Genomic DNA, 12,517 nt, shown 5'->3' on the forward strand with positions numbered 1-12,517 from the left:
TAAAGAACCTCCCACAAAAGTTATATTAATTTTAAATAATTAAAGTTGAGTTTGTTATTGTTTTATCATTAACGAATTAGGTTGTTTACAATGTTTTACAAGCTATTTATGTATTGCATGTGTCTTATGGCTTTACATATTTGAGTTTAGTTGTTCATGAGTCGAACAGAATCAAGGTAAGTGTTCTCTTGTACTCCTTTCAAGCTTAAGTTGTGGTTCAACTTTCCAGCTCGCATACTCGTACATTCCATGTACTGATGCCAGTTGGCCTGCATCTTGTTATGATGCAGATACAGGTACCCCGGATTAACATCCTGCACGTCGTTGATCCAGCTGAGCACTCCAGAGTCAGTGGTGAGCCTCTTTGCATTTCGGAGGACTCAATTATTTTGTTTTCTTAGTTTTGTTCTATTAGGGTGTTGCGGGGTCTGTCCCAACATCCATCTCAGTATATTAGAGGCTTCATAGACAGTCAGTCAGTTAATTTTGAGTCTCTTATCTATGTATATATGTAAATATTCTATTTTTAGACTCGAGTTGCCTTTTGGCATGTTATGCATCAGTTAAATTGTTTTATAACCTTTCATTGTATTGAGTTGTGCTGTTGAGTTTAGTTTTCGCTGAGTTAAGAAAGTCAGGCCAAGGGTTCAACTGGGGCCAGCAATGGTCTCCGGGTGCCAGTCCCGCCCAGGGTGTAGGCTCGGGGCGTGACAAACTTGGTATCAGAGCATAGAGTTCAAGAGTCCTAGGGAGTCTATGAAGCCGTGTCTGTAGAGTCCTAGTTATCGGTGTGAAGCGCGCCACATCTATAATTGGGAGGCTACAACATTTAGGAAGATCTCTCATTTCTTTCACACTCATCTCGTGCGTTAGAGTTTATCTCTAGAAAGTTTCTTTTTAATCCGTGCTTGCGCGTGTTTCAGATAATCATGCCTCCACGAAGAGTTGGTAGAGGGCGTCTTCCTAGACGTTATGTTGATGAGCAAGAGTTACCCTACGCACCGGGAGTGCAAGATCAAGAGGAAGTTTCTAATGTTGAGTTCAAAGAGGCAATTAGGATGTTGAGTCAAGCTGTAGCTAATCAGATGGGTCAGCAAAGGGGAGCTCGACATGAAGGAGCTGACACTTCTAGAATTCGTGATTTCTTGGGGATGAATCCTCCAAGTTTCATGGGTTCGAGCACTACGGAGGATCCAGAGAACTTCATTGAGGAGTTGAAGAAGATTTTTGATGTGATGCATGGCAGATACTGAGCGGGTTCAGCTAGCTGCGTATCAATTGAAGGATGTTGCTAGAACATGGTTCGACCAGTAGAAAGAGGGCAGAGCTAAGAATGCACCACCGACGAGCTGGGCCCGTTTTGAGGAAGCTTTCTTGGGGCATTTCTTTCCTCGAGAGTTGAGGGAGGCCAAGGTACGTGAGTTCCTCACACTTAAGTAGCAGTCTTTGAGTGTCCAAGAGTACAGTCTGAAGTTCACACAACTATCCCGCTATGCTCCGGAGATGGTGGCGGATATGAGAAATAGAATGAGCTTGTTTGTGGCTGGGCTGTCTCGGTTGTCAAGTAAGGAAGGTAGGGCTGTAATGCTTATCGGGGACATGGACATATCCAGGTTAATGGTCTATGTACAACAGGTTGAGGATGAGAAGCTGAGGGACAGAGAAGAGTTCAGAAGTAAGAGAGCCAAGACCGGTAATGAGTCCGGGCAGCAGAAAGGTAATTCAAACCGTTCCTCTTTTCAGCAAAGGCAAAAGGGACCTGCTCCATCATCTACTAGAGCACCTGCACCCAGATACAGAGGTGAATTTAATGGCCAGAATTCGAAGGACTTCAAGGCTAGACCAGCACAGTCCTCAGGTAGTGTGGCACAAGGAAGTAGTTCATTTCCTACATGAGCTAGGTGTGGTAGAACCCACCCGGGCAAATGTCGTGATGGCCAGACAGGTTGTTTTAAGTGTGGGCAAGAGGGTCACTTCGTGAAGGAGTGCCGTAAGAATAAGTAAAGTAGTGGAAACTTGGGCAGTAGGTCCCAATCTTCTTCAGTTGCTCCCCCAGACAGGACGGCACCTAGAGGAGCTACTTCTAGTACAGGAGGAGGAGCAAACCGCCTTTATACTATCACCAGTCGCCAGAAGCAAGAGAACTCTCCAAATGTTGTCACCGGTATGATTAAAGTTTTTGCGTTTGATATATATGCTTTGCTAGACCCAGGAACAAGTTTATCTTTTGTGACTTCTTATGTTGCAAGTAAGTTTGATGTTCTTCCTGAAAGACTTTGTGAACCTTTTTGTGTTTCCACACCTGTTGGGGAGTCTATTCTAGCGGAAAGAGTCTATCGTGATTGTCCTGTTTCTATCAATCACAAGGGCACCATGGTTGATTTGATTGAGTTAGACATGGTAGATTTCGATGTCATTCTAGGTATGGATTGGCTTCATGCTTGTTATGCATCGATAGATTGTAGAACTCAAGTGGTCAAGTTTCAGTTTTCGAGTGAGCCGGTCATAGAGTGGAGAAATAGTTCAGTAGTGCCTAGGGGCCGTTTCATTTTGTACCTTAAGGCAAGAAAGTTAGTTTCAAAAGGTTGTATCTATCACTTAGTCCGAGTTCATGACTCTAGTGTTGAGATACCTCATTTCCAGTCAATTCCTATAGTAAGAGAGTTTCCAGAAGTGTTTCCTAATGATCTACCCGAAATTCCTCCGGAGAGAGAAATAGATTTCGGCATAGATCTCATTCCAGATACTCGTCCTATCTCTATTCTGTCATATAGAATGGCACCAACAGAGTTGAAAGAGCAGTTGAAAGATCTCCTAGAAAAGGGTTTCATTTGACTGAGTGTCTCACCTTGGGGTGCTCCGGTTTTGTTTGTGAGGAAGAAAGATGGTTCCCTTAGAATGTGTATAGATTACCGCCAGTTGAATAAGGCTACCATCAAGAATAAGTACCCTCTTCTGCGGATTGATGATCTTTTCGATCAACTTCAGGGTGCCACCTGTTTTTCAAAGATTGACCTCAGATCAGGCTATCATCAGTTAAGAGTAAGGGAATGTGATATTCCGAAGACAACATTTAGAACTAGATAAGGTCATTTTGAGTTTTTAGTCATGTCTTTTGGTTTGACCAATGCACCGGCAGCTTTCATGGACTTGATGAATAGAGTCTTCAAACCTTATTTAGATACGTTTGTTATCGTCTTCATTGATGACATACTAGTCTATTCAAGGAACGAAAATGATCATGCTAGTCATCTCAGAACAGTTCTTCAGACTTTGAAAGACAAAGAGTTGTATGCCAAGTTCTCTAAGTGTGAGTTTTGGCTCAAGTCTGTGGCATTCCTAGGCCACATTGTGTCCGGCGACGGGATCAAAGTAGATACTCGGAAGATTGAGGCAGTGCAGAATTGGCCTAGACCCACATCTCCAACTGAAATTAGGAGTTTCTTGGGTTTAGCTGGCTATTATAGAAGGTTTGTTAAAATGTTCTCGTCTATTGCATCTCCATTGACAAAGTTGACTCAGAAGACAGTGAAATTTCAACGGTCTGAAGCTTGTGAGAAAAGCTTTCAGGAATTGAAACAGAGGTTAATTTCTGCTCCAGTTTTGACGCTACCAGAAGGTACTCAAGGTTTTGTGGTGTATTGTGATTCCTCTAGAGTTGGTTTGGGTTGTGTCTTAATGCAGGATGGCAAGGTTATAGCTTATGCCTCCAGACAGTTGGAAGTTCATGAAAAGAACTACCCAACCCATGACTTAGAGTTAGCGGTTGTAGTGTTCGCTTTGAAGATATGGCGTAATTACTTGTATGGTGTGCATGTTGATATATTCACTGATTACAAGAGTCTCCAATATGTGCTTACTCAGAAAGAGCTTAATCTCAGACAGAGGAGGTGGTTAGAATTACTCAAGGACTATGACCTGAGTATTCTTTACCACCCAGGTAAGGCTAATGTTGTTGTTGATACTTTGAGCAGGTTGTCTATGGGTAGCACCGCCCATATTGAAGAAGGAAGGAGAGAGTTAGCAAAAGATGTGCACAGACTGGCATGCCTGGGAGTCAGACTTATAGATTCCGCAGAAGGAGGAATAGAAGTGACGAGCAGGGCCGAGTCATCACTAATGTCGGAAGTGAAAGAGAAACAAGATCAAGATTCCATTTTGCTTGAGTTGAAGGCAAATGTTCAAAAGCAAAGAGTGTTAGCTTTTGAACAAGGGGGTGATGGTGTTTCGAGGTATCAAGGTAGATTGTGCGTACCTATGGTAGATGGACTCCAAGAAAGGATCATGGAAGAAGCTCATAGCTCAAGATATTCCATTCATCCAGGTTCCACGAAGATGTATCGTGACTTGAGAGAAGTTTATTGGTGGATTGGCATGAAGAAGGGCATTGCAGAGTTTGTTGCTAAGTGTCCAAATTGCCAACAAGTGAAAGTCGAGCACCAAAGGCCCGGTGGTTTAGCTCAGAGGATAGAACTTTCGGAATGGAAGTGGGAGATGATCAATATGGATTTCATCATAGGGTTGCCAAGGTCCCGTAGACAGCATGATTCTATTTGGGTGATTGTCGACAGAATGACAAAGTCAGCGCATTTTTTACCGGTAAAGACTACCAATTCAGCAGAAGATTATGCCAAGCTGTATGTTCAAGAGATAGTGAGACTTCATGGAGTCCCAATCTCCATTATTTCGGATAGAGGTGCGCAGTTCACTGCAAAGTTCTAGAAATCTTTTCAGAAAGGCTTGGGTTCGTAGGTGAACTTAAGTACCGCCTTTCATCCTCAGACTGATGGGCAAGCAGAGCGCACTATTCAGACTCTAGAAGTTATGTTGAGAGCTTGTGTGATCGATTTCAAAGGCAATTGGGATGATCACCTACCTCTCATTGAGTTTGCCTACAATAACAGTTATCACTCTAGCATCCAGATGGCTCCTTACGAAGCTCTTTATGGGAGAAGATGTAGATCTCCTATTGGATGGTTTAAAGTTGGCGAAGCACAGTTGATAGGACCAGATTTAGTTCACCAAGCTATGGAGAAGGTAAAAGTGATTCAAGGAAGGTTGAAAACGGCACAGAGTCGCCAGAAATCCTACGCTGATATTACGAGAAGGGCGTTAGAGTTTGAAGTAGATGATTGGATATATTTGAAAGTTTCGCCCATGAAAGGGGCTATGAGGTTTGGTAAGAAAGGAAAACTAAGTCCCCGGTATATTGGACCTTACCGCATAGCCAAGAGGATTGGCAATGTTGCTTATGAGTTGGAGTTACCACAGGAACTAGAAGCGGTTCATCCGGTATTTCACATCTCCATGTTGAAGAAGTGCATAGGCGATCCTTCATTGATCCTACCAACTGAAAGTATCAGAATCAAGGATAACTTATCTTATGAGGGGGTGCCTGTTCAGATTTTAGATCGTCAAGTTCATAGGCTGAGAATGAAAGATGTAGCCTCAGTAACGGTCCTATGGAGGAACCAATTTGTTGAGGAAGCTACTTGGGAAGCCGAAGAGGACATGAAGAAGAGATATCCACATCTCTTTGAATCCTGAGGAAACGCAGATTAAGGTAATAATTTCCTTCTTAGTGCTCTTTTAATTATAATGAGTATGTTGTGGTTGTTGTTGCGGTTGCATGATTGTTTGTTGGGTGTTGAGTCGATGTTACACCCTTAGCTTTGTAAGAGTAACCTCATTCGAGGACGAATGTTCCCAAGGGGATGATATTTTAACATCCGGTAAGTTGAAATAACTAAGAAGAGGCTTAGAATTTGAAAATTTTAATTTTTGGAAGGAATTTGAAAATCTGGAAAATTTTGGCTAAGTATGGAAAGAGTGAGTTTTTGGCCAACTTTGAGCAGTCACAACTTCCAGCTCAGGATGATTTAGCAGTAGTTCCAGCTATGGTTGTGAAGCTTGTGGAGTGATCTTTCCAACTCCACCGAGTTTTCTCGATTCCGAGTTCGTATGAGCGAGTTCTGGCCATTGAAAGTTGGGCAGTTGGCAGGGAATCCGTCCGGAAATTTTAAGGGCATTTTGGTCTTTTGCCTAGCCAATTCTTTTGGGATTATATTTTTGTATAGGTCTGATCTTTGGACCATTTTGTTCCATTTTAAGAGAGTAAAAGGTAGGGTTGAGAGTGAAGAAGAGAAGAAGAAGAGAAGAAGAAGAGGAGATCAACTAGTTTCCGTCAAAGTTCCGTCGTGGAAATCGTCGGGGGTGATCCCTATCAAGGTATGTGAGTTATTTGTGTGGGTTGATCCTTTCCCCTACACACCAAGCTCATTTTATGATTTGAGAAAGGATTGGATATGTTGTTGAAGTTGTTAGTTGTTGTTGATGTTGTTGATTGTGTTGTTGAAGTTCTTGTTGGTTGTGGGACATGATTTGGTTGTGTTCTTGAGTTGAAATCTATTGTATATTGTGGGATTTTGTGATCCCTAATGGGTGGGATTGGAACCTTTAAAGTAAGGATGGTTTAGAGTTGAAGAAAAGAAGGAGAAAAGTCAAATTTTCGGGGCTAGGGATTGGCGCGTCGCGCCTGCCAGCGCTCCCCAAGAGGGTCTCTGAAGCCTAGCCCTTGGGGCGGCGCGCCACTCAGAGCGCTAGTAGGTGACCTCTGACCTTCGAGGGCTGGCGCTCCGCGCCTTGCAGAGCGCCAAGGGCGCCAAGTTTCCCCCATTCTTTCACACTTTCTCATGCATGTTCCTAGGTGTTATACCTATGTTTCCTAGTTGTTTCCAACACTCAAATGTACATTTAAACCTCCCGAACTCATCTATAAACATGCGAATATATGTCTTGAATCCATAATCCAATTCAAGGCGAGTTAGTATCAATGTTAAGGGAAGTTACAGTCAAGTCAAGTAAAGTCAAGAAGTAAGTTCAAGCAAGTCTTTAAAGCTTTTCAAGAGTCGTTATTGAACGTCTTAACGTCGTTTGAAGTTTTAGGTCAAGTAAAGAGTTTCAAGACAAGAAAAGTTTATAGGGTCTCAATCTAAGTGAAGAGTCTCAAGTTTCAAGCTAAGACAAGAGTATAAAGTCGAGTCCATTTCTCCAAAGTTATTAGGGAACTATGTACTTCCCAAAGGAGTCTCTAAATGTTTTTACATTTAAGTAAGAAAGGAACCATGTTTTCCAAAAGAGCCTTTGGGCTAAGTTTTGAGTAATTATCTCAATCAAAGAAAGAAGTTAATTTAAAAGCATGAGCCAAAGTACTTTTGGGAGTAGTATTGAGCACCGAATTGGGGACATGAGTTCATATTAACTCAACTCTCCATAAGAACCATGCGCCAACATGGGACTTGACGTATCATTCTTTTTAGATGATCACGTAAGATTAGGCTAGTGGATCCACTAAGCAAAAGTAAGGTCCTATATCACGGCAAGGTATAGGATGGTCCTCAGGCAACGTGAGGTAAGACGTTGTATCATCACTAGGGCTCATAGTGGTGGTTGTCGGTTAAAGAACCTCCCACAAAAGTTATATTACTTTTAAATAATTAAAGTTGAGTTTGTTATTGTTTTATCATTAACGAGTTAAGTTGTTTACAATGTTTTACAAGCTATTTATGTATTGCATGTTTCTTATGGCTTTACATATTTGAGTTTAGTTGTTCATGAGTCGAACAGAGTCAAGGTAAGTGTTCTCTTGTACTCCTTTCAAGCTTAAGTTGTGGTTCAGCTTTCCAGCTCGCATACTCGTACATTCTATGTACTTATGCCAGTTGGCCTGCATCTTGTTATGATGCAGATACAGATACCCCGGATCAGCATCCTGCACGTCATTGATCCAGCTAAGCACTCCAGAGTCAGTGGTGAGCCTCCTTGCATTCCGGAGGACTCAATTATTTTGTGTTCTTAGTTTTGTTCTATTAGCGTGTTGCGGGGTCTGTCCCAACATCCATCTCAGTATATTAGAGGTTTCATAGACAGTCAGTCAGTTAATTTTGAGTCTCTTATCTATGTATATATGTAAATATTCTATTTTGAGACTCGAGTTGCCTTTTGGCATGTCATGCATCAGTTAAGTTGTTTTATAACCTTTCATTGTATTGAGTTGTGCTGTTGAGTTTAGTTTCCGCTGAGTTAAGAAAGCCAGGCCAAAGGTTCGCCTGGGGCCAGCAATGGTCTCCGGGTGCCGGTCCCGCCCAGGGTGTAGGCTCAGGGCGTGACATCCACTCTAAAATCTAGTATTCCTCTATCATAAAGAATCCGATGCAATTAGCTAATGTCATGATAGTTTTGTTTGAAAGGAAAGACAGTTGAGCTCGTCCGCAATCAAGTTGACCTATATTTTTTATTTTTCTTGATAAGGTAAATGATTTTATTAACAATTGGAGAAACCCAGTGTACAAGCCATATACCAAAAGGAACAGAACCTACACCAAAATATGGCTCTCAGCAAATTAAAGATATTGATAGCCTATCATTAATTACCTAATAAATTAGACTCGGATTATTAATATGGATCAATCCGAACTAAAATTACTAGATTAATTAAAATTAATTATATTTTATTAAATAGACATAACGGTTAGAACTCTCCTATATATCAATGTAGGAAAGACAGAACTCCTCCATAAAATTGATAGATTTCATAAATCTACTGTCCTCTCTATATATGTTAGAAATGATGTTAGAAACCCTACATTGTTTGTAATGGCCACCAATACAGTTTCTGATTCCGATCAAATATTTTCCGAGTTTCCAGAGGACATCATCCAGAAGATCCTGTCTTGTGTAAATCTGAAACAGAGACCAACTGTTTCTCTTGTTTCCAAAAAAATGGAGTCAAATAATAAAATCATTGGATGACAATCTCAATATAGTGCAAACAAATTCTGAAATGATAATGTGTGGATACTGCGGCTCCTCTCACTTGTACCCTCACGCATCCTGTGTATGCTCCGACACAGATCTCTACCATGTCGATCCATTTATTAAACTTGCTGCAGACAACATCAGTTGCAAAGAGCTTTATTTGTTCATACCACCTAATTTTAGGTATTGTGCGTCTCCCGAAATTTTAGATTCCAGATTTTTAACTGTTCTCCATATGAAAGGAAATTGCAACATGAATATTATTCGAGAATTTAATGTAATGCCTTCATTGAAAGAGTTATATTTTCATTCTGTTTGCATTTTTTCGCGTACCTTCTCCAATTTTATACCCAAATGTCCTTACCTTGTTGAGTTAACTTTGATAAATTGTGACAACCTTATTGACTTCACAGTCCCCCATCTCAATTATCTCGAAAAGCTTCATGTCAATACTCGCAAAAAAATTAAAAAACTTGAAGTAAAAGCTCAAAATCTCCTCGAGTTTCACTTGTGTAGTTCAGCCTTCACCAAAATTGATCTGTTCACTTCTACTAAACTACAACTCCTACATATAGATTCTACATATGTTCCCGACTCATTTCCTCATGATGTTTGCTCAACATTCCCATCTCTAAAATCCTTGTCTCTTCAATTAGGTCGAGGAATGCAAAAAATCAACATTGTGAGTCCTTTATTGGAGAGTTTGACGTTGAATAACCTCATCGATTTGGATGAAGCATTCATAGCTACTCCTAATTTACAATTGTTCAATGTAATAAATAGCTTTAAATTCCAAACTCCGTGTCCCGTAGTGGGATCAAGGCTAATGAAAGTTGCGATGGTTGCTCGTGCAACCAATAGCTTGCTTGAGTTGAGAACTTTTGCTGAAAATTTGGGAGAAAATATCACGTTGTCCTTGGAAACTGACACAACTGGAGCAAAGGTATGTACTTAAATCTTTATTATTTTCCAATAATTTGAGAGTAAATTATTTTCCCATTCGATTTCCTTTCATGTTTGACAAGTCACTTCGTGCTGAATATTATTTTACGTTGTCTATGAAGGAAGAAGTAACATTTCAAAGCAACCTTCAACCACTTTGTATCAAGCGCATAAATTTGGTAATACAATCTTCATTGAAACCGAGATATGAATCATTTCTTGCTGAATTTTTTGGTTACTTCCACCCACGGACCTTGGTGGTGACAGTGAATTCAGATGCCCGAAAACATGACTTTATACAGGTATTCTGTGATATTTAATGAGAGTAAATAATTTCTCATCTTCACTTCTCTTTCTCTACACTTATGTTATGAATTTGTAGGTCCTAATGAATGAGCTAGAAGGATGGAACAGAGACGGTACCAAACGTTACAAACGTAGTGAGTACATGTCTTGGTACAGTGCATTGAAAAGCTTTACAGTCCTCAGATCAACTGTATTTGCATGACAAGAAAGGGAAGCCCGGTGTGATAAGTCCACACTATGTGTGGGGTTAGGGGAAGGGTCGAGCCAGAAGGGGCTATCAATAGACTTACCCAACATTTCTACAATTACAAGACAAGAAAGGGAAGCCCGATGTGATAAGCCCACACTATGTGCGGGATCAAGGGAAGGGTCGAGCCAGAAGGGGATATTAGTAAACTCACCCAACATTTCTACAATTACAAGTCAAGAAAGGGAAGCTCCGTACGGTAAGCGCCAGCTCTGCGCAGGGTCTGGGGAAGGACGGGAACAACGGTGCATATTGTTCATAGCCTTACCCAACCTTTCTACAATTACAAGAGAAGGCGCTCATCAAATTAACTTGGAGTTTGAGTGGTAATTGTCTTATAACTGAATTAATGAATAAGGTTGTAACATTAATGCAGGTATAACTGAATCAGAATCGCAACTATGCAAGAGTAGTTTTATATTGGCTCCCTACAGTATTGGTGTGTAAGTTACAAACGGAGCCAAATTTATGAGGGGTTCTTTTTTATGTATTATACCTTAGTATGACAATATTAGTTATGAATTTAATCAGTCCTATTGTATTTTTGTACAATTTATCGATGTTTCATCGTATCTGTATGATTTAGTCCTCCTTGAATATTTGATCTATGAAAGTGGTGATTTTTTCTTAAACTGGTATCTTACTATATATGTGAAATCTAAGTGATGGATTTTTACTGCCGCTTTTGATTAAAAGAGAGAATATACATGATGGGAGTATATGGAAAGAAAGAAACACAAGAATCGAGATATTCAGTTTCTTTTTTATTGGAGATTGTTTAGGAATGCCAAGATTTACAACTGGCACTCCGTAAATTTGTCAGCTATTTTTTTGATGGGAGGCTATACAGTGTCAAAATCCCTTAATTATTCGTTTTAAAGGATCGAAGGGGGAGTTCTTGTTATTCTGTTGCTAGTATGCCATAAATGAAAATTTAAGTTAAGTTAAATGTTTATGGATCTTACAACACAAGGAATTGATGATTCTAGGATTCCTAAAGGGGAGGGGCGAAATCATTCAAATATAGAACTTGTTCTAATTAATCAAGAAGAATGACGCATGTTTAATGAGAAGGTTTGTTAATGGTCGAGATTAGAGGTAGACGAATAAACCCTATTACCATGTATATTCAAGGTGATCCTATCAGGATTTATCCTCCGTCTTCCTCAATATCCATGTGCATGAGATGTAATGGCAAACACAATTGTTGGGAAGTACGAGAACATATAAAGTAGTTTTGATGATTGATAAAGTGAACATGGTTCACTACTTGTTGTCTTATGTGTACTCTATCAAGTGAACCAGGTTCTCAGACGTGACTGCAGACGACCTATGCAATTATGAGAGATTGCGGCAAAGAAGAAAAAGTGTAGAAATAAAGAAGAAAAAGAAGGAAACAAATATGGAAAGAAATAAAGAAGGAAAGAAACAAAGAAGTAGGAATTCAAGTCAAATAAGGAAATAAATAAAGAAGTAACAATTCAAGTCAAAGAAGGAAACAAGTAAATATAGACAAGTTCAAGAAGGAAAATGATTTGTTATTCCTTTCCTTGTAGAAGTTGATGAAGGCAAAACAAACTCTATAAAAGATTTAAGCCATTGAAGGAAAAAAGTTGTCTTTGCATAAACACTAATCGAGAGAATTTTCCAGCGAAGCCAGAACGATAACTATTGCATATTCATGAAATTTATCATCTTGAGAGCAATAGTCATTGGAGAAAAATTTCAGGGCTTCGTCACAGAAACACGAGGACCAGGTTCACGAGTTGTGTTGCACTCTGAACTATTGAATGTTGAAGTCTGATCAATTAAAGTCTAAAGTTATTAGTCTTTGTTAATTTTCTCTAGGTTTATTATTGAGTTGTAATAATTCCTAGATTTTGTAACAAGAAGTGGGTTTGACTTGTTGGGGGGTAGAGTTAAGAGAGAGTTTGTGAGAATTGTAAACAAGAAGTAGGTTTGACTTCTTGGGTGGTTAGAGTTAATAAGTTTTTCTCAGCGTCATTAATGATATTTCTCTACTTGGGCATAAGAGAANTTTCTCAATCCATCAAAGCGAGGCAAAACAATCCAAGGAAAATTGTATGTTGTCCACAAAAAAATATTAACAGGGTTGACACTATAAACGCATTGACGGAGTGAGAACTTCTTACTTTCATTCTGATAGCAGTCTCCACAGTATATGTATCTTTGCATAATTTTTTT

General features: G+C 39.9%; 1 protein-coding gene and 1 pseudogene across 1 annotated transcript; both read left to right on the forward strand.

Moving 5' to 3' along the window:
* Window positions 1-5,547, forward strand: part of LOC125868976 (uncharacterized) — a 7,406-nt pseudogene extending 1,859 nt beyond the window's left edge.
* A 4,096-nt stretch (window positions 5,548-9,643) lies between these two features.
* LOC125868274 (uncharacterized) lies at window positions 9,644-10,267 on the forward strand. The gene is made up of 3 exons (XM_049548903.1): window positions 9,644-9,760; window positions 9,882-10,061; window positions 10,142-10,267. The coding sequence occupies exons 1-3, from the start codon at window positions 9,644-9,646 to the stop codon at window positions 10,265-10,267; spliced, it is 423 nt and encodes a 140-aa protein (XP_049404860.1).
* Window positions 10,268-12,517: the final 2,250 nt, after the last annotated feature.

The sequence above is a fragment of the Solanum stenotomum genome, chromosome 6 (assembly GCF_019186545.1).
Source record: "Solanum stenotomum isolate F172 chromosome 6, ASM1918654v1, whole genome shotgun sequence".
NCBI lineage: Eukaryota > Viridiplantae > Streptophyta > Magnoliopsida > Solanales > Solanaceae > Solanum > Solanum stenotomum.